Source organism: Corvus cornix, chromosome 2, assembly GCF_000738735.6.
Source record: "Corvus cornix cornix isolate S_Up_H32 chromosome 2, ASM73873v5, whole genome shotgun sequence".
Classification (NCBI taxonomy): Eukaryota; Metazoa; Chordata; class Aves; order Passeriformes; family Corvidae; genus Corvus; species Corvus cornix.
Window position 1 is genome coordinate 65801708 of NC_046333.1, and position 21846 is coordinate 65823553.

A 21846-nucleotide genomic window follows, 5' to 3' on the forward strand; every position below is an offset into this window, starting at 1 on the left:
CAAGCACCGGGGCCAAGACTACACGTGTGGAGGAGTTACGGAGGCTCCCAAACCGGGACACACTTGAAAAACCCTGCAGCGCCGTGATGCCCGTCCGCTCGGGCCGGATGACCGCGGTTTGCCGACTAATGAAAGGAAAGATGCGCCGTCCTGTTCAAGCACGGGATTTTCTTGGAAAAATGGACTTTTTGAAAATTTACTTCTTCCCCAGGACAGTCCAGTTCTAGATGGGAGCCTAGTTTCTTTTTCTGCTCCCAACTTTTCAAATCTCTCGACTAAGTCTTTCCCCAGACGACCTTATTTTTTATTTCTTTAGGGTAGCAGCAAGTCGTCTAAAAAAAACCAAGAAAAACAAAAAAGGTGGGGAAAAAAAAAGTAAACAAAAATATTTAATTTATTTTTACATCTGCTAACATCTTTTTATCAGACCGGTGCGAGGAAGTGATCAAAAGAAGATTCTCTTTTCTTTCACTGAAATCAATTCTTGCACAATCGTATTTATGGGTTATCGGCCTTGAAGTCTATTTCCGACTTTTCCTTACACCCGAGCCTTTTTTGGTCCTTCTCCCCGGCGCTGTGGGGCCCCCCTCGCCGCTCCTGGCCGGAGGGGCCGGGCTGCGCGGACCCGCCTCCCGCTGCCCCGTGTGGATCTCTCGGGGAAAACCGCCCCCTCCCCTCGCAACGCTGCGCTTCACCGGCCCGGGCCTGGCGAGAGAAGGCAAAAGGGTCAGGCCTTTGGCCCACGGGAGTCCCGAGCAGCCGCAGGTGGGAGGCTGTCCCGGGTGGGAGGCTTTCCCGACCGCCCCGGCTCAGACAGGACGGCGCTAAGGGGCGATGGGCCCCTTCGTCAACCCCCTTCCCTCCTCTTTTTCTCATCTCCAACACTCCCCCCACCCCCCGGGGCATTAACTAGGCTTAATATGCCAGCTCTATTTGAACCTCAATGGGAGTAAAAAAAACAATTTACTCTCCTGCCAGTGGCAGACAAAAGCGCTGGTGAAAAAGAGCATCGGAGGTGGGAGTATGGTGGAGGAGGGGAGAAGGGGAAAGGAAAAAAAAAAAAATCCGTTTTGGGGACATGGATGTTTGCGTGTGTGAAGGAGCAGTCCCGGGAGCCCGGAGGCTTTGCCACCCTTCCCGGCGTGGCGACATGTGGGCCGGGCCCCTGAGGGCCCACTGCGGCTCCCCATCGGAGTGCAGGGGCCATTTGCTCCCAGAGGCAGTAAATTTTCCTCCGACGTCGAGGGCGGGGGTGGGAGGGTGGCCCCGGGAGGGTCTTCCAGGCCGACAAGGCAGGTTTTGCCGTCGGCAAAAGGAAGTTTCGGTGAGCAGCAGGGCAGCCAGGTGCACAGGGAGCCATGGGGATGCCCGGCTCCTGGGGACGCCTGGGGACACGGCTAGCGTGGGGAGCTGCGCCAGGCCCGACACACCAGCCCCACGGAGAGGGGAATGCCTCGCCCTTCGGAGCAGCGAGAGATCACCCGGGGGGCGGGGGGGGGGGTGGGGAAGAAAAACGGGAAAAAACGAAGCCTTCTGTGGATGGAGCACTCGGGGAAATAAAAGAGGGGAAGGGTGGAGAAGCAGCCCCCCAGGAGGGCGGCCTGAGCGCTCTCTTAGCAGCATATTGTTAAGCAAATGAAGCGCTCCACCTAAGAAAGTATCAAACTTTTATTGTGGTCATTGTTTTGTCCTTTTGCTCAAGTGCTTGCAAAAGACTTTTTGGCTCCTGCTACATTCAATTTACCGCTCGCCCACTTCTATTTGGGAGATAATGCTGGATTTGTTTGGGGTGGTGTTTTTTTTGAAGACCAATAGCCAACCGAGCCGAGAAGAAAAAAAAAAAATAGGTAGCGAAGGAAAGACGCTTTTAAAATATCCACAAAAAAAAGCCAAATCCAGAGGGCAACAGAAGCCTCCGCAGACAATAACCTCGTTCGAGCAGGACTCGAGTGTCGTTTCTCCTTGCTTTGCTTTCTTTAATCCCCGCGGAAAAAAAAAAAAAAAAGGAAAAAAAGTGGGTGGGGGAGAGATAAATGCCATGGGGTGGCTTCATGGCTAGCCCTAAAGTCTCTGCAGATCGGACGGTAGCCTCTTTGATTTCGCTGGCCACTTTCCTCCCCTCTGGCAGGCCGAGGCTCGGGGGCAGACAGGCAGGGCCCACTGACTCCCCCGCGCCGGGGCTCGGCAGGTCGAAGAAAGCTTTTGTTGTTGTTAATTTTTTTTTTTTTTTTTTTTTTGCTCGTGGGTCCCTTCTACCTGTGTCCATCGCTGCAGGTTGTTGTGCTGGCGAGCAATTGGGCTGTTGTTGATATGCTAATGAGGCGATTAGACTGTGGGTAAAGAGCTGGAAAAGGGAAAAGTTTCCACCATTAGAGGGAGATCTCCGAGCGCGGACGGGAGCGCTGCCGAGCCTCCGCCAGCCGCGCTCCCCACGCCGCCCGGCACCGCCACCGTAGGGAGAGGCAAGGCAGGGAGAACCAAATCCTCTCTCTCACGCCAATCCATGAAAATGCTTTGGAAACTGACGGATAATATCAAGTATGAGGAATGTGAGGTAAGCGCTTCCCCCGGGCCCGGGCAGAGCCCCGGCCCCACAGCTGCAAGTGGGAGCCCTCAGCATCCCTCCGTCTCTCAATTTCGTTTAGGAAAACTTCTACTCCGTCGTCAGGCTTCCTTGCGGTCCTGCAGCCGGAGAGGGCTGGGGTCCTTCCCCAGGAACTTCGGGGCTCGTGGAAACACGGCTTTGTCGGAAGTGTATGAGGAAAGGCAAACAGGATCCAGAAGCAGCCTGGTCTATAGGTAGATCCTCCATAGATAAGGCTCTTGTAGGATGCTACACTCATCCATATGGATGGATGGATGGATGGATAGGCGGCTGGCTGAATGAATGGACAGATGAATGAATGAAAAGGCAAAGAGACAAAGGGAAGAGAATCATTCTTGCTCTCTAGGTACCCGAGGCATCCCAATAAATTGGCTCAGGACCGACGCTTAAATGCAGCCTTTTCGATATATCTGCGGGTTCATTATACCGAGCTGCACAAATTTACAGGCGTCAGCTGCCTAACTGAAATCACGGGTTTGGGAGCAGTGTTCCCCCAGCCTCCAAATTTTCAGGGCCACATTCCCACGGGTTTGAGATATAGTAATTTAATCGCTTGGGAAAAAAAAAAATTAAATCCACCTCATTCGGTTTTGGAGCCGTTCAGCACAGATTGTGTGCGCGCATCTCTCTGTGTCTGTGTGTGCATCCATATTTTTAGAAAGAGGCGAGTGTCTTTTAATCTGACAAAAGGAGAAGAAGAGGAAAAAGAAGAGTGATGCCCAGGACCCATGCCTAGTCTCAAACCAACGAATACTGTTGTCACCCGTTTCGAAAAAGTTGCCTGTGCAGTGCGTTCAAACCGCGCAATAAAAGACTCTACTTTGCAAGTGAACGCTGTTATTTGGTCGTGACCCACGCGGGAAGATCCCCTCAGCCTCGGCGGAGCCTTGCCGACATGCATCTCTGGGTCGAAGGGGGCACTCTCCCGTCCGACCTGACGCTGTTTTGGGCGATGCTGTAGTTTAGGAAAGGGACCGAGGACTCGGCAGGCTCAGCGCCGACTAAGTGACTTGGTGATCTAGTCCCGGATCGAGGAGTTTGAGATGAAGCTGTCTCCCGATGCGAGAGCTGAGCTTTTAGAACCGCTCGTTGGCGGGTGCTTGATTTCTATGAATGAGGCGTCAGGGATGTTGGAGTTTGTGGGCTGTTTAGGGTTTTTATAATTATTATTTTTGGTTGGGTGGGTCGGTTTTTTTGTTTCTGTTTTGGTTGTTGTTTTTTTTTTTTTTTAATTTTTTATACAACCCAGAAAAAAAGTCACATATTCCTCAGCTGCATTTCGGGTGGAAAGCGTTCCTCTTTCCCCTCCCTCCCCTCAGGACCGGTCTTCCAGTTTGCACACGTGCGAGCGTGTGGATTTCATCGCAAATGGTTTTTGTTGCCTTGCGTTAATGGGACTTCGCACCGAGGTGTTACCAAACACGGAGGGAGCAGCAGCCGCTCCTCGAACCCGCCGGATTTTGTGCGTACGTGTAGGGTTGGCTCTCCGTGTTTACCTCGGGTGCGAGGACACTTTTAGAGAGGATAGAAAAGAGGGTGGCTGTACCGTGCCGGGGGTAGGACTTGCCTTGAAAATTAAAAAAAAAAAAAAAAAAAAAAAAAAGAAAAAAACAAAGGAATGAAAAAGAAAAAAAGATAAGCAGAAATAAACCCAGAAAAAAAGGCATGAAAGCTCGGCCAGCGCGCTCAGCGCCCGGGGCGGCCGGAGCGCCGGGGGGTCGGGGCGGGCGGGCGGAGCGTGGGGCCGGGCGCCGGCGGCGCGGCGGCTGCGGCGGGGCAGCGGCGGCGGCGAGCGGAGCGGTGGCCTGTTTTAAGGGAGTTGTTTGGGAGTTGCACAGCCAGTCGACGGGTTGCGCCGGAGCCCCGGCTTGTCTGGGCCGGGAGAAGCGCTCGCCTTGCCTCTTTTCCCGGCTCCCGCTCCCCCCCGCGTCCCCTCCCGCCCTCCTTCCCTCCCCGCCTTGCTGCCTCCTGCCTTTTTCCCCCGTCTCTTCCCGGATCTCCTAGAGGGGGCCGCGGGGAGCCCGGCGGATGCTCCTTGGGCTCCCCAGCCCCCCCGCCCCGGGCGGCCCGCTGGTCTCGGCGTTGGGCTCGAACCGGAGGAGGAGGAGGAGGAGGAGGAGGAGGGCTGACACCCAGAGGGGGAGACACCCAAAAAACTTTCCCAGCCGGTTTCCGGGACGCGGGGCACGGAAGGCGAGCCGGCTCGGCGGCACGGGGCGGCCGCCGCGGGGCAGCGGCGAGGGGAGCCCCTCGGCGGGGCGCCGTCGAGGCATGGACGGGGCGGCGGCGGGCGGGCCCGCGGAGCCCCACCCGGCGCAAAGGCGGCGGCGGTGCGGCCGAGGGCAGCAAGAACCAAGCGGGAAGCGAGCAGCCGCTCTTCTCCCTGGGCTTTGAGGCCGGCTACGCGCAGCAGCCGCAGCCCGAGGTGCGCCCGAAGGACTGCGGGGCTGGGGACATGGGGAGGCGGTAGCCGGGGGGAAGGGAAGGGAAGCGAAGCGAAGGTGAGGAAGGAAGGGGAGATCCCGCGCCCCCTCCCCTCTCTCCTGCCCGTCTCTCCACTCCCCCCCACACCCCCCTTCTGCACCCCCTCCTGGCTCCCACCCTCCCTCTCTCCGGATCTCTTTCTCTTTCACTTTTGCATGCCCTGCAACCTTTTAAAATGTTGCCCCTTTCCTGTGATTCGTCAGACGCAGCAGCATGTGCCCCCTCTCTCTCTCCCGCTCCCTCTCTCTCCCTTTTTGTCTCTCTCTCCCTCTCCCTCTCCCCCATCTCTGATTAGATACACTGATTCTTCATTCAATGGACGTCATTTAGAACAGGCTCTGCCTTGAGTTGCCTTCTCGCTTCACGCTCGATTTCCAGCCATTCTTCCCTTATTAAGTGTTCGTGTAATATTAATAGTCATGAATATCTGCTATTAGGAGTCTCCAGGAAGGCAGCAGATCTGTTATTAGGAGCTCAAGTGAAGCAGCAGCTAAGTCAAAGGAGAAAAAGAAAGAAAAGAGTCAGAGGAAAAAAAAGGATTAAGAAACAAACACACACACGCTAAAAAAAAAAAAAAAGAAAAAAAAAGCGCAAAACAGACAAACAAAAAACCAAAACAAAAAAAAAAAAAAGAAAAAAAGAAACCAACTTTGACTCCTCACACCGCGCCAGGATAGAGAGCTCGCCTTGGGAACACTCGATGAAGGGCAGCAGAGATCGGTGCAAGTTCTGATGGATTATCGTGGCGCGCCCGCGGTGCAGGAGCAGCCCGGCGCCCCGGTCCTGCCGCCCGCGCCTAGCGCCGGGCTCCGGCCGCGCTCCCTCCGCGCCCGCGCCGCGCCCGCACCCGCGGGGCTCCGCCGGGGCTGCGCGCTTCGCCGGTCCCTTTCCTCTGCCTTTTCGTTATTTTTTCTACCTTGACTTGTAACCCCCGACTCTTCGCAGATGTTAGTGCACAGTTTTTCGGCTATGGTGAGTTGCTTCACGTTTCTCTCGGAGGGGGTTCGGTGCGCGCTGGGTGTTGCTATTGTTGTCGGCGGTGGCAGTGGGGGTTTCGCACCCAGCTTTCCGGAGAGGGCTTTTTTCCTTTCCTTCATTTTTATAAATTCGGTGGTTTACATTTTCCCCCTTCTCTCTTTATTTTTCTTTTCTTCCCTCCCCCTCCCCCCCCTTTTCTTTTTTTTTTTTTTTTTTGGTCTGCTTTGAGCGAACGGCAAAAGGCTTTGCTTGGACCCTACCGCTTCGATTCCTTCACCTTGCCACCTGCAAAACGTAATATTTTCGCTTTCTCGTTTCCCTTTTTCGGGATCGTGGTTCTTTCCTTCGAATCCTCCTCCGTGGAGGCCATTCCTTTTTCCCCAGACGTTCATGTGGGCTCATCTGCCCGGCCTCGAGAGCCGGCGGAGCCGTGCCGAAACGCCCGGGCTCATTCCGGTGCCGCTCGCCCGTCGGGCGGCGGCGCTTCCCCCGGCTGCCTGCCGCATTCCTCCGCTTCCCCGGCGGCCGGGCCGCCGCTGCCCGCTGCGCTCCGAAATCGCACGCTGGCGAGCCCGGGGTTCGGTCGGGCATCGGGACGGCTCTCCCCGTAGGTGGGGGACCACGGCAGTGCTTTCGCTCCGAAACATTTCTAAAACTCTTGGGGGGAACGACCGGTTTGTTTGGAGCCTATTTCGGCGTCTTCTGGTAACAAAATGGCAGTGGGCTTGGATTTTGCAGGGTTTTCTTGGGACGCGATCGGTAATCTCAGCGACAGTATTTATCTCGGTTCTGTTAAGGGCCAGAGGAAGGATTTTGGGTTGTGGCAGAATTATTATTTCAATAACGCCCGCTTGTGAATTATTCTTTTTATTTGTGGGAAATACCTGCTCCTGAAATGCAGGGGCGCGATCTGTTGTGAATCCACCCTGTACCGCCGCAATGTTTTATTAATTATTATAAGCAGTCCTGTTGTAATTATTGCTATTATTGCTGTTATCATTATTGCCGTTATTATTGTTTTTTAAAAAGCGAGACTGCCCCTTAATTATTTGGGAAGGGAAATCAGAGGCAGAGAGATCTCCAGATCTGCTTTTCTCTGCCTCGGAGACGATGATTTGCCTATCATTGCCCTATAGATGAAATTTTCAAGCCGATTTTGAGGAGAATCAGTTTGATATTATCTTTGTTTTTCTTTTCTCCTTTCCCCTCCCCCTTCTCCCCCTCCTCTACCCCCCTCCACCCTCCAACGCCCCCCCGCTCCCGCTCCCCACCTCAGGAGCGCCACGACAGTACCAGCAACGGGACAGCCCGGCTACCCCAGTTGGGGGGACCGGTGGGTCAGTCTCCCTACACCAGCGCCCCACCGCTCTCCCACACCCCCAACGCCGACTTCCAGCCCCCTTACTTTCCCCCCCCTTACCAGCCCATCTACCCCCAGTCTCAGGACCCCTACTCCCACGTGAACGACCCGTACAGCCTCAACCCCCTCCATGCCCAGCCACAGCCCCAGCATCCAGGATGGCCGGGACAGAGGCAGAGCCAGGAGACGGGGGCTGCTCCACACGCACCGGGGTTTGCCCCACCAGCTCTCGGGGCTCGACCCACGCAGGGACTACCGGCGGCACGACGGACCTGCTGCACGCCCCGCACGGGCTGGGGCTCGGGGCTGGCCGACCTGCCCCTCCACTCCATCCCCCACGCCATCGAGGACGTGCCGGTAAGCCAAGGGGCCGCCCCAGGGCCCACTCCTCCCTCTTAACGCCGGAGCTCAACGTCGGGGGTAGAGGGAGGGAGGGGAACCAACCCCCCCCCCCCAAAAAAAGAGAGGGAGGGAAGAAGAGAACTCCCCCCCCCAGGGAAAAGTGAAACCCCCACCTAGAACAAAAGGTTCTCACAGCTCGTCCCTGTGCGACGCCTCCCTGCTAACTTGCCCACTAAAATATAAATAAATCAAATTACTGTCATCGTTAACAATATCTTTCCTTCTCAATGACAATAAGCTGTTACGATTGGAAGAATATATAATATCACCACAGGGCCGTGGATTTGGGGATTTCTTACTGCCTTGGGAAAGACATGAGTCTGAAATGCCTGTGAGGACATTTAACGAGATCTCACAAATGTAAAGGGGGGATGGGGGAAAGTGGGGTAAAGTGGCCTAAGAAGGAAAAATTGGTTTCCCATGATTACAGGATTGGCATATGGGATAACCACATCCAAAGTTATAAGAGGGTATGGGCAGATCATCTTCTCTAAAGGAATTAATTGACAAATCAGGGAAGAGGTATAGTAAAATGCTGCCTCCTTCTTTTAGTAGCGGTGCAAAGGGATGACCTCATAAATCATTACCTATAGGTTATCGAATTCGAGTCAGACCTGCTACACCCTATATTAAATTAAATGTTGGGAGCCTATTGGAGGATGTATTATTTGGGGGACCTAATTCTGTTATCGATGAGTACACACTTTAAAAATGATTTCTAATTAAGCATGACATTAGTGCACAGGCTACTTACAAAGCAAGCCAGGGCTATTGTTCAGTTAGGAAAGTGGTCTTATGCAACACGATAGGTTGTGATCAAAGTTCATCTTTCTGGGTTTCTCCCCAAAAATGGAATTAGAACATGGCAATAAATTTATTAAAGCCCACAGAGCTCATGCTGAGGGACTGAAGCTGCTTGACTTTCAGGAGGAAAGAGGAGGAGGGAACTGCGGTATCTGGATGTGATTTTTGCCGAAATGCCATCCCAAATTACAGGATCAAATATTACAACAATATATTTGCTGACAGTTTAATGAGTACAGTTTCGTGTTGCAAGGATAATGTTCAGATGAACTTACCTATTTTTGGGGGTCATTTTGAAATCTTTTGTAAATTATACTCAGGGAAAATAGTGAATTTATTACAGCCCTCATCTGGCTAAATTAGCCACAGAAAATTGCTGGTTGTGTTTAGCAGTTTTGCAATAAACGCATACGTTTTCCAAAGTGGAGGATTTAGTAAGCAATTTGGATCTGTTAAAAGCAGGTCAATTCTTTAAACTTGATATAAAATAACATGGAGGCAATCGCAAGAATAAACTAATTTGTTGACTGCAAGCCCCTGATTGCTGTAGGAAGAACATGACCTAAAATGTTCTCTTGAATTCTCCCTCTCCTCAGTTGTGCTCTATGGCAGTGGGCTGATTCGGGAAGCCTCCTCTGCAGATCTATGAATTAATAGCATTGCTATACTTCGTGAAAACCAAATGCCATCTGGTTTAAATCCTTGAGCCAGCCTAACCATTTTTTTTTCTCTGTAAGACTGAATCAGCAGGCTTCATGAAAGAGAGTACAAAATAAGAGGGTGTATCTTTTAGGAGTATTTTATCTAGTTAAAAAAAAAATCTTTTACAGAAATCTGACTCGGGAGCTTAATTTTTGAATTTTTCTGTTGCTGCAACAGTTAACCTTTAATAAAAACAACTGCTAAATATTTAAGAAAGTCAAGTAGACGGTGAAAATTATTTAATCATAAATATCTCTGTGGGATTTTAAACTTAACAGTCCTCCCTGTACGGAATATGTGTAGAAATAACACAAATAAAAGTATTATGCCACACTACATTTACTTTATGGGTTTAGGGTGCATGCATAAAGGGATCATATTTCCCCATATAGTTAAAACACAAGAACTGCAGCAGTAGTCATTTCTGAACATTTCTCAATTTAATTATACTTAAATCCAGAAGCACTTTAGGCAAGTTACAAATGAGAGCATTGAGTATAATAAAACCTGTAATAAAGCAACTTAGTACCATCCACCCGGAATCATTGAGATCAGGCACAATTAACAGGAGCATAAATCCAAGACAGAATGGAAAATGTTAGAATCAGTATTATTGTTGGACAAAGACTAGAGAAGGAAGTAATAGTTTTTTAAATGGTAATGCCTGGGTTTTGTAACGATTGCGAAATCTTCTATCTCAGCAGCACTGGTGTTAATTTGTAAACACAGCCAGACATTATATTGCCTGTCAGTTTTTGGAATTAGAAAACATGATTTCATTTGACTTTCTAATCACGTCGTGACTCCGCCGCGCGAACCCCAGCTGTAGCCGCGACCGCGGAACCTGCGAGGGGACAATAGTGGGGGAGCCCGGGGCTGCGCGGGGTGCGTGGACCCCCCCGGCCCCGCGCCGGTCCGCGCTCCTTTGTGCTTTCCCTCCCGCGGGCGCGGGAGCGGGCGCAGCGGCGGGGGAAGGGCTGGGCCGGGCCGGGGCTGCTTCCCGGGGAGGAGAGAAGGACGGGAGGAGGGAGCCCTCAGAAGCTTAAGGCCACTCGGGCCCCGGGGGTGTGTGAGTGATTTATTATATTTTTCTAGGGGATCGGGGAAAGAGCTGGGAGGGATGCAGGATTCCTCTCGATAAAGGAAATCCCCCCCCAAATCTCCTTCTTCCCTTCCCCCCCTCCCTCCATGCAGGATCTGTTGTTTCCCTCCCTACACCGTGCCGGCAATGGGGGCGGGCGGGGGGGGGAGACGACACACAACTTCTCCCGCACCCCATCCCACCTCGGCCCTCCCTGCCTTTTGTTGTGGTGGTACATTGACATCCCTGCCTGTTCCTTTTGTTGCAGCACGTAGAAGACCCCGGTATTAACATCCCAGATCAAACTGTAATTAAGAAAGGTAAGCCGCTTCCTTGCGCATACCAAACATGTCGTCACAGGCTGGGGACTGCTCGCAGGGAGGACTTACCCGGCCTCCCCCTCTCCCCTCCAGCCCCCCGGCCCCGCGCTCCTTCCTCTGGCATGTAGTGTTGGCCAAAAGGTTGGAAGCAAAGAAAAACGGGCGATGTGCGGTAAAATCTGCCCTCTTAAATGGCCACGTTTGCCGTGCATTTTAATTATTATTGTCGTTAACGAGGAAAAATGTTAGCAGATGATCTAGAAAATCCGAGCCGGTCTTTTAGTGCATTAGCAAACAATTGGGTTTCATGGTTTGCCCCATGCATTTGGCTGAGAGGAGGATTTGAATCGTTGTTGGTAAACGGGGCTGTGAAAGTGAAATCGTTGTTCTCCCTCCTCCGGGTTTTCTTATTTAAATCACGCCGGTGATGAGGTGGACTGGTGGAGAACAAGGGGCGAGTTTCTGGAAACTGGTGTCTGTCGGTTGTTAGGGTGGTTTGGTTTTCGTTGGCTTTGTGCGCTTGCTTCACTTGGAATTAGATTGCTTGGAAGCTGGTACCCAAATCGTGTAAAATATTTATTTCATTTTTCACTCCATTTTCATTTCCCGTCGTTCTTCCACAACTGAAGGATTGCAAAAGGTGGCACAAGGCATTTTGCAAAGCAGGTTCTTGAACGGTGGAAAGTGATGGGTTTTGTGTTTGGATGCTGTATAGTGAGATGCTGTTGGAGTAAAACTGGAAGGCTGGAAGGTGTAGCTAGCTCCTGCCTGCTCTGAGGGGTGCCATGGCTGCGTGGCCGCCTGGAATTTGGGTCCCCAGGCCACCACTGGAAAGAGGTGCTGAGTAGAGGCACTCTCCTCTCTAACCCTAATCGCTGTACAGCCAGCGAACCTGAAGTTTCATACCCCCCCACCCCCCGCCTGTAAAGCCTTTGTCACGTCAAATTAGATGTGCAAGGGATAAATCTTAAGAGATGCTCTTTCCAAGTCGACATGATAATTGGCTCTTTTATTAGTAATCTCAAGAGTTCGTTTAACTCCTGTTGTATCTATTAGCCTTCCCAGAGCTATTAATGTCACAAGTGATCTATCCAAAACGGAGAGAGCCCCCCGCTTGGTTGGACTGCGCCCGCCAAGCAGAGCGGGCTAAGGCAGAGCAGAAAGGGAAGGCGGCCGGGACCCGAGGCACCGAACGGCGGCAGGGCACCTCCCCGCCAGCCGCCGGCGGACAGGGACCAAGATATATTTTGGGGTGCCGGTTCTCCTCCGCGTTACGGGTTTTCCACGTCTAAATTTGTGCGCTGGCGGGGCCCCGGGGTTGCCACACATCCTGCCGGCTGCGCCGCTGCCCGGGCACTGCCCGTCCGACACGGGCGGTACCGACGTGCGGCACCCGGCGGCTTCGGCGCCCGACAGGGGCTGCGGGGGGGCCGCTGCGGGCTCTTTTCAATTTCCCCGCTGCGGGTCGAGGGTTGTCCGGCTCCCTCCTTGCGCCTCCCGACGAGAGAGGGGAGGGGTGCCCCCGCTGCGTCCCCGCTGCCCCGCAGGCGGTGCGGGCCGGGGCTGGCCGCAGTGAGCGGCTCGGGTGCTTCCTCCTCCCTCCCCGGCTCCCCGCCCGCTCCTCACCCTCACCTCCCTGCTCCTCCCTCCCTGCAGGCCCCGTGTCCCTCTCCAAGTCTAACAACAACGCCGTCTCCTCCATCCCCATCAACAAGGACGCGCTCTTCGGCGGGGTGGTGAACCCCAACGAGGTCTTCTGCTCGGTGCCGGGCCGCCTCTCGCTGCTCAGCTCCACCTCCAAGTACAAGGTCACGGTGGCGGAAGTGCAGAGACGCCTGTCGCCGCCCGAGTGCCTCAACGCCTCCCTGCTGGGCGGAGTGCTCCGGAGGTGAGGGGCGGGGGGGACGCGGGAGGCGGGATGCCGGGCTGTGCCGTGCGGGAGGGAGGGATGGAGGCAGGATAGAGGAGGACGAGCGCCCACGCGGGGCGGTGGCGCGGGGGAGTGCGGCGGCCGCCGCTAGGGGGCGGGGCGCGCGCGGCTGGCGGGGCAGCGCGGCCGGGCGGCGGGAGGGGCCCCGGGCGCTGTCGCCATGGCAACGCGCGTCTCGTGCGGTCCCCGAGCCCCGCCGTGAGGGCCCCTGCGTGTCCCTGCCCCCGTCGTGGCCATGAACACCCCCACGGGCACGGACCCCCATGACCGGCTTAGTGGCGGGCACCCTGTGGTCTCACCCAGGCAATTAGGCAGTGCCTGGGCAGGGAATAACATTCAGGATTAATTGAGGCAGCTCCCATCTCTGCAGCCCCGCTTAGTCCAGCTCTGCTGAGGAGCCACAGATGGGCTATGTAGAGTTTGGTGTGAGGGCGGTGATGGTCTGGGGCTGCCGGCCATACAAATCGGCCTCCTCCCATCACACCTGGGAGAAGCTGCCTGTGTCCATGGCACCTTGGGAGCTCAGGCAGCCACCTCAGAGCTCCCCATTAGCCCTGGGGCTGATCCAGACCTTAGTGAGGGCCCCTGTTCTCTAGATGTGGAAACATCCAAAGCACCATCCCTATAGCTGGGATTCAGCTTTCAGCAACAGTTGGTCTTCGGCCACCCACAGCCATGTATCCCGTCCCTTGTGCCTTTATTCCCCTCCATGGGAAGGCGATGTGTTGGGGCATGTGTGGGTGGGAGCCAAAGTAGGAGCAGGTGCTCCCCCAGGCCCCATTTCTCAACGCCTTTCTGTGTGGAGCAGGGCAAAGTCTAAAAATGGAGGGAGATCTCTGAGGGAGAAACTGGACAAAATAGGACTAAACCTGCCAGCTGGGAGGCGTAAAGCTGCTAACGTTACCTTGCTCACATCACTCGTGGAGGGTAAGTGACTCAAAAGAGCTGGGAGGGCTCGTTTTGAAAATGTGCCTGTTGCTTTTGCCAAATGGGAGAAGACTTGGTGTTGAGTCGTTTGGGGTTTTTTTACTGCTTTCCCAGAGTCAGTGCTGCTTGTTGGCATTTGGAAGGGTGTTATTTTCTGTGTCTTATAAAAAGATCAGGTTAATTGTGTGTCTTTGCTTTTTGTTATAACTGAAACGGGTTTGTGCGAGTCCTGCAGACTCAGCAAAGCGTTCTACCATTTCTTTGCTTTTAAGTTTCCGAGCTAGCTGTTTTCAGGGCCCCATCTTGCTCACTCATTCAAATGAGTAATCCCTCTACGGAGTAAGCAGATCTCATTGGGAGCAGCACGGGAAGGATCACTGTGAAGGGGGATTGTGGGCTTAGCCCCGTAAGAGACCCGAGTATCAGGTTGGAAGTTACGGGCAGCAGAGCCTCTCGTACTTCAGTGTTGTTCTTCTGCCACAGGTGGACAACCAAGTGATTTTAAATGTCAGAAACTGCAGCTACTTTAAGCTTGTTCTCCCTCTCAGCCTGCAGCCACATAACAGTAAATCATTTAACTTTTCTGACATCTGCGTTTAAGAAATGCGTGACCATTACTTCCTGAATTAATTTGGGAATCCTTGACCTCAGCCATGAATTAATGGCGTCCTGAAAGCCTCAAAGTTGCACCACCACCAGCCCCCACTCCCTTTTGGTTCTCATTTTCAGAACACATGTTCCCTTGGCTATATCATTCTCCTCTGCTTTGCTTTGGCCAGAAAAGGTGCAGCTTCCTTTTAATGCCTTGGGATGTCCTATGCTGTCTGTACTGGGAGGTAGGGAGCTCAGGAGTTTGCAGTCATTTCGTTTTGAAGCAGTGGCTGTGTCACGCTGGCTGACACAAAGTATGTTTGAGGCCTGCAAATAGATCCTTCTCCTTTCCCCTTATGTATGGGTTCAACTGCATTTTAGACCGGTTCAGTTTGTAAAGTGCTTTTAAGCTCAGCCCGAGCTGTCCAGGTTCAGCTTAAGTTTGGTTGTATAGGGGGGAATTTGTTTTGTTGTTGCTTCGCATTCTGCGAAAAATGTTTCATGTGCAAAGAGATGGGGAAAAGAGCACTGTGCGATGATGCCAGACATCATTTTTTTAAACATCAGGATTAGTGAACAAACTATATTTATACTGCGTGAAAATTACCGCGTCTTCATGTTTCTGAAAAGGCTTTGCAATTGCATTGACACGCTGTGGTAAAAAAATCATGAGGGGAAAACTTGTAAAAAGTCTAGATTTGGTAGATGCTTAACATTATTTGTGATGTTAATGAATATGGAGAAGGTTTTATGGTAATCTATTGTTCTGTTTGGCTTTCACATACAATGGCTTTGAAAAGAATGATTTTTAAAAAAAACAAAACCAGAGGCCCGATCTTCAGATAACTTGGTGATGGTGGCTAATTTTGGGGAGATGATAGTATAAACATTGCTGGGGCTCTGAGTCCTGTGGCGATGAGGCAGTTTCTAGAGTACTGTTATTGTTTATGATCCGCTCCATTTTATGGAAACAAGCTCACTGGACTGAGGCTTTGAAGCTCTAATTGGCGCATGCGTTCTTCCGGAGCTAGAGCTAATGGCAGGAAGCCCTGCAGTAAAAACCAACTGGTTCAGGAAATTAAAACCAAAGATTTGAAAATCAACAAAACAGACAGACTCAGTGGAATGACCCTAAAATTCTCATGGTTAATTGTTTGGGGGTGAACATATAATTATATGCGATCAAGTTAAATTTTAAACACTTAGCTGTTTAATGCATTTTATTTAGAAGAGCTCTAGGAGTAATTATGATCAATATTAATCATTGATGCAATGCAAAAGAATATAGAGATGTGGCTGAGGCAAATACATTTTCAGAGTAAATAGCTGTGAATAAAATGTACATAAATGGCTCTCCATAGGTATGGAGATGTAAATCGAAGCGCACATTCTAGGTGGATGGAGCCTGTCTGTCTAAAAGTATCTGTTAATCAATGTGAACTTTTAAAAATTCTTATGCAAGATTTCACTTCTAACAATTGTCATGAAAATACAGATTTGCATTGCCTTCAACTGAAGCAAAGAAAACTGCAAGATAAGATGTAATTAGCATTTCTTTCCCTAACTTTTTCAAAGAGAAAATGCCCAAGCCTTTGAGAAGAGCCCAAGTAGAATGTAGTGGTTTTTTGGAGTTTTTTTCAAATGGATTTTTGCCTCTGTGGGATGTGTACTGATGAGCCATGTGTTTCTTTCCATCCCCACCCGTGCCTCCCTATTCAGGAGAAGCAGTGCATCTAGCTAGAGATTTTGGGTATGTTTGTGAGACAGAATTTCCTGCCAAAGCAGTAGCTGAATTTCTCAACCGACAACATTCCGATCCAAACGAGCAAGTCACAAGAAAAAACATGCTTCTAGCTACAAAGTAAGACATTTAACTTTTTGGCATGTTGCTTAGAAATGAGGGAGGGGGGCAAACTCAGGTTTGGGGCTTTTATTAGTGAATATATTTGTTTGCTGCAGAACCAGTGGTTGATGGCTTTGCAAGTTGTGAGGGTGTGTATTGGCCTTCCTGTGTAGGAGAACTCTGCAACCCAGCTTGGTTTCCATCAAATCAGTTTGCACAGATTACCTTGAATGTGAGTTGTGAAAATTGAGGGTGGATGTTTAGTTACAGAAAAGCAGTAATTCTTCAAAGCAAAACATTTTCTGGGCCTATTCACTTAGCTTATCAACTGAAGTAGAAGGGGGAGGCTTCCCATTGACAGTAAAATAAAACTGGCACATTAAACTGATTTCAGTTCATTAAAATCGGCAATGGTTCTTCCTGCCTAAGCAGCTCTGTTACTTAGCAAATACAGGGATATTAAAAATACATTTTAAATGACAATCTGTACGCAGTTAAAATGCTAGCAGAGTTTATAGTTGATGGGGCTGCCTAGACTTCCAGGTGGTGCGTGAAAAGAAAATGATTGTTTTGGTATGTTTGCTGGAAATTAAAAGGGTTGTTTGGTAGCCCTTAATTACCAGTGGAGGTGTCATCAAAGGGCACAGTGCCAGAGGACACAAGCAGGAGATGGGAGCTGCTTTATGGCTGGAAGACATTAATGCGGGTTTTAGAATACAAACTGTTTCAACACACCTCTGAGCTCTCTTGCGCTAAGGTGCGTTATTTCTCCAACCATTTGTGCAGTGAGTGGGTGATATAACCTATCTTCTGCACCATGCCCTCGTATCCTCCCTTCTCACCTCCCTGGAAGGAAATTTCCAGGCGCTGGTTAGCGTCAGCCTTCCCCTCTGTGGAAAGGTCCCTTTGGATTTGGAGATAGAGATTTACATATATAAATGTTTCAGAATACCCTAATTTAAATCCTCAATTGCCTGCTCTGCCCTCACTCACTCTTCCTGACACACAGGTGTGTGTTTTAGCCTTGTGAAGGAAGAGGCCCACATCTCTCTCTGGTTCCCTCCAAAGAAAGGGATCTTCCAAGATGTGAATAAATCCCTTAACCTACCTTTGGACATCACAGCCCATCTGTTAAGCCTGCTTAGGAACTTTAAACTGTGTTTGTGCCCCAAATCCCGGCTGGGCAGGGATGTGTGTTTGTGGAGAGTGTTGAGGGCTGAGGTATGGAGAGCGGTGGGGCAAGAGGCATATGTCTCCCTGTTCCTGTTGTCTGCCTGTGTGTTGGATGGGGCCAGGGTGTGATTTATGGTGTGCTGTTGTGTGTGCATGCAAGGTGAAGGGAAGAGGTTTGTGCGTGCTGGGGAAGTGTGAAAATTAGGGGGAAGGATGCATAGAGAGGAGGGGGAGAAGCAAGAGAGTGTGTGCACTCCGGAGCAGGAGCCCCCTTGATCCAGGGGCTTGTGCAGTCTAGCAGGGAGAATGCACGGGCTTTGCTGCTGCCAGTGATGGTTCATTTCTCTCCCTCTCTCTTCCCTTCCCTCCTTCCCTCCCTCCCTCCCTCCCTCTGTCTCTCTGCTCCATTTGTGCTACAGACAGATCTGTAAAGAGTTCACCGACCTGCTGGCTCAGGACCGATCTCCCCTGGGGAACTCGCGGCCCAACCCCATTTTGGAGCCGGGCATCCAGAGCTGCCTGACCCACTTCAACCTCATCTCGCACGGCTTTGGGAGCCCGGCGGTGTGTGCTGCCGTCACTGCCCTGCAGAACTATCTCACTGAGGCGCTCAAGGCCATGGACAAAATGTACCTCAGCAACAACCCCAACAGCCACACAGACAACAGCACCAAAAGCGGCGACAAAGAGGAGAAGCACCGAAAGTGAGGATCCCCCCTCCCACACACTCCTCTCCCTTCCCCCTCATAGCGCATCGATCTATTCATCTCCCTCCTCCCTCTCCCCGGCACCCAGCACCCCAGGCTACAGCAACAGAATGAGCGTCCTTCTGCCAGTCCTGTTCTCTGACTCTGCAGGACTGCTCTGTCCTCTCTCCACACCCCTTCCCAGCATCCACATTTCCATTTGCTCCTGCTTAAATTTCCCCCCTCTTCCCACTGCCACCATCGTTTTACCCCAGTTTGGAGCCTAAGAGAACAGAACAGGGGGACGGAGCCAGCAAAGAAAAAAAGTTCTGTCTTGAGTTTGTGAACTTTTTTTTAAATAAAACAAAAGGAGAAAAAAAAAACCAACAAAAAAATAAAATAAAAAAGAAAAGGACTTTTTTTTCTAAAAATATATTAAAAAATTTAAAAAAAACAAACAAAAAGAAATAAATAATACTTAAAAATTCTATGAGCTTCACCGGACTGAATCACCACCTTCCCTTACATAAACTTCAGTTAAGATTGTAGCCATACTAAAAATGAAAATAAAACAAGTGAAAAAGTACAACAGCAACAGCAGACATACAAAAGGCAAAAAGGACTGATGACATTTTATCAGTATTGTGAATAAACTTGAACACAAAACACAAGCGGTTCCATGTCATATCTTCAGTTGTAGAACTTTTTCCTGTCCAAGGTAAAGCGACCAACTTGAACTTTCTATTGCAACACGATTCACGGTTATTATATAAGGGAATCAGTGTTCATGTATGTATATATTTATTTATGTGTAATTTAATGGGAATTGTAAATATGGTGAGTCTGTTTTAAGCCTTTTTTTATTTATCTGGTGATCTCGTTTACCTCTTGTTTAGTGGGTTTTAAATCTTCCCCTCTTAGTTCATCATGTGGTTCATGGTACTTATTTAGATATCAGAGGTTTTTTGGGGGTTTTTCTCTGGGATTCATCCTTTTTAGCCCTGTTGTAGCATGTTAAAAGCGACAATGAAGCAGCTGAACAAATAAAAAAACATAATTTTTATATATAATTAGTATGACATTTAGTTTCTCATTGAAGATAAAATAAAGTGATGTTGGACCCTGGCAAGGTTTTTAAACATGTTAGTGGTTTTACAACCCTTATGTGTTGTGGAAAATGAAAAAAGTTATTTTCATCCACTGTCCTTCTCCCGAAAGCACCAACAGAGCAATAAATTAATATTGTCTTTTAAAACAAGATTTAGCTTTACTTTCCTTTTTCCCCCTCTTTTTTTTTCTTTCTCCCTTTCTTTTGTTTTTATTTTACTCCTTTTTTTTTTTTTTTTCCCAAAGAACTTCAAACATTTGGGACCACCTGGTATCCTGTATTTCCACTGGCCATATTGGAAGCAGTTATAGTTGTATTGTATTGAGTTGTGCCGGCAGTAGTTTCCATGCCTATCAATGTATCATAGTCCTTTGTTGCCCAGATAAATAAATATTTGATACGCTTTATGTCGATTTTTTTATTCAGTAGCTGTCTTTACCCAGGCGTATTTTTGTTCTTGGCAGTATTTTTTATTCAGTATGGTTACAGTAATTGAGTTTAACTCTCCCTTGACAATTGCTCCTTGCAATAAGCAGCTGAACCCATTGTTTCCCTCAAGTATAATAAAAACTTACTTTCAACTTGGAGTTCAGAGCAGGGTATCATTTAGATATTCCACTGAGTCTGTATTCAGACAAATGACACAATAAAGCACAATGTATTCTTTTGGATAAAAAATTGTCTGTACTACTAACAAAAATGACACACTATCTTTTCTTTAACCAAAACATAATTTTATTTAAAAAATAAAAGTTTTATTTTATTTATGTTGACCTCTAGGTTTTTATTTATGTTTATATACAGCATACAGAATTATAAGCCTATAAAATTTTGTACATGTAATTGTCCTAACGGAGAGCAGAGATTAAAACACACATCTCAAGAAGGACATTTAAAAAAGAATCATGACTGAGAAAATGCTGAAAATGAATGCTATGAAAAAAATTATGTACTGATAAATCAGAGCTGGGTGCTCCCTCCCCCTCAAGAAAAAGAAAAGCTCCGTAGTCTATGCCAGCAAAATCATCTCACGGTTGTGAACTTTAGTGAAATCTTGCAGGAGACAGATTATTTCTGATTGATGGTTCGTGTTTTAGTGGAATGCACAGACTGACATTTTGAGATGGCTGTGTCAGTTTGTAAGGGACTGAAATTTTTATCTTGAGTTTCTTCTTGTGGAAACCAGTTGTGAAACAGGGAAGTTCGCTTTAAAAAAATTGAGTGTACGTCTTGAAGATGGGCTATAAAAACGTGAGAATTCAGAGTTTGAATCTATTTTCTTTGGCCTGGGGGGTAGGTGAAGTCAGGATCAGGCTGGATTATGTTATATCATAGGAAGGGAGACTTAATGCAGTTTAGAATGTAAAGGCATTTTAAAGAGAGGGTCTCCTTTAAGTGCTGATGATATTTTGGTAGTGGAGGCTGATTTTTCTCTCTCTTTTCTCCCCTCCGTGACTCTCTCTCTCTCTCCCTTTTTTCCCCTTTTTGCTCAGGCAGAAATTGAGGAGGTTAAGAGGAAGGTGTTTACAATAAAGCTGCACAAAGAATTAACATTTACTCATATATTTTGATGTTTGGTAGAGCTGGTGAAGCAAAGCATTAGATAAAGCCCAAGATGTTTCATTTTGCTTTGGTAATCTACTTATGGAAGGCAGTGTAAAATCAATCTTGCCAAGCAGAAAGAGAGTTGGTGGAGTCTAAATTCTATTTTCGAGAGCCAGCTAGTTTATAAAAATGGTGAATATTTTTTTCTATAAATTGAAAGTGGATCCTTTGAATGCAAAGCTGCAATTGTTTAAAAAACAGTTATTTATTATTTCCAAGAGAGACTGGTTAACCGTAAAGTAGATGTAACAAAATAATGAGGTGAATGAACCCTAACTGTACATATTCTTGACATAAATGAAATGCACAGTATTGTAGCAGGTGAAGTGAAGCATTGTCTATCAGGGCTGTTTTTCTTGGCTGCATCTCAGATTGTGTGGGGGATCCTAACCTCAGGCACAATAGCATTCATAAACAGCAATACATTGCTGCTCTTTCTACAGCAACACATAAATACTCATTTTTAAACGAAAACAATCTTATTAAATACCATTCATTCATATCTGGATTTACAGATGCTTGTTACTTTTTGAAGCCTGTACCCAATATAATCGTTTTACACTGGTCAATGTATAAAGCAGTCTTATGCTAGAACGTTATAAGGTCATAATAAATAATGTTTTAAAGATATAATTAGCTACTTCATGCTAGGAGAGCGCACTTTAAGTATCCTGCTGCTGCATTATCAAGCCACCAAAAACCAGAAATGAAATGACCTTGCATAGATTTCTTTATTACTATTATTTCTAAGGAAGGATTTTACAGGCGATAATGGAAATCAGACTAGGTTCGGTTCAGCCTCTTCTGCTGTGACCGATGTGCAGTTACTAAAACGTGCTAATTACTTCAGCATTCTTTGGATGCATTTTTAACATTGTGATCGAGGTGCAGCAGTGAAATTCTAGGTCATGCTTTTATACACTAAACAAAAATCTGTTGTTATTTTTTTCCCCCATATCAGTTGAAAACGAGGGTGAATGGTGGCTGAATGTTAGACCATTGCTGCCACGCTAAGCTAATTCCTACATGCGAACCAAAATACAGCTTGGTGCTCTTTCACCGTGAACAAGGAGAGCCCTCCTCTTTGTACCGTATTTTACCCCACCCTCCAAAAATCAAATATTAATATAATTTGAGATTTAACTGGTGGAACAGCCATCAGGACAGCAATGCCCCGCAGCTGAAATAATATTTAAAATAGAAGGGATTTGACATTTGAGAAGTCAGTGGCTTGAAATACCCAGTTG

The 21846-nt window shown here is 48.8% G+C and overlaps 1 protein-coding gene and 1 long non-coding RNA gene across 2 annotated transcripts; both read left to right on the forward strand.

Annotated features, from left to right (window-relative positions):
* The first annotated feature begins 1621 nt into the window (after window positions 1-1621).
* TFAP2A (transcription factor AP-2 alpha) lies at window positions 1622-18204 on the forward strand. The gene is given in 10 exon segments (XM_039549013.1): window positions 1622-2554; window positions 7344-7616; window positions 7618-7695; window positions 7697-7723; window positions 7725-7784; window positions 10685-10736; window positions 12393-12624; window positions 13475-13593; window positions 15904-16045; window positions 17620-18204. Coding segments are annotated over 10 exon segments (1323 nt in total). The 5' UTR covers window positions 1622-2503; the 3' UTR covers window positions 17909-18204.
* On the forward strand, window positions 4944-5626 carry LOC120409686. Its single transcript, XR_005601433.1, has 2 exons — window positions 4944-5030; window positions 5527-5626. It is a non-coding gene; the product is annotated as an uncharacterized LOC120409686 (long non-coding RNA).
* Window positions 18205-21846: the final 3642 nt, after the last annotated feature.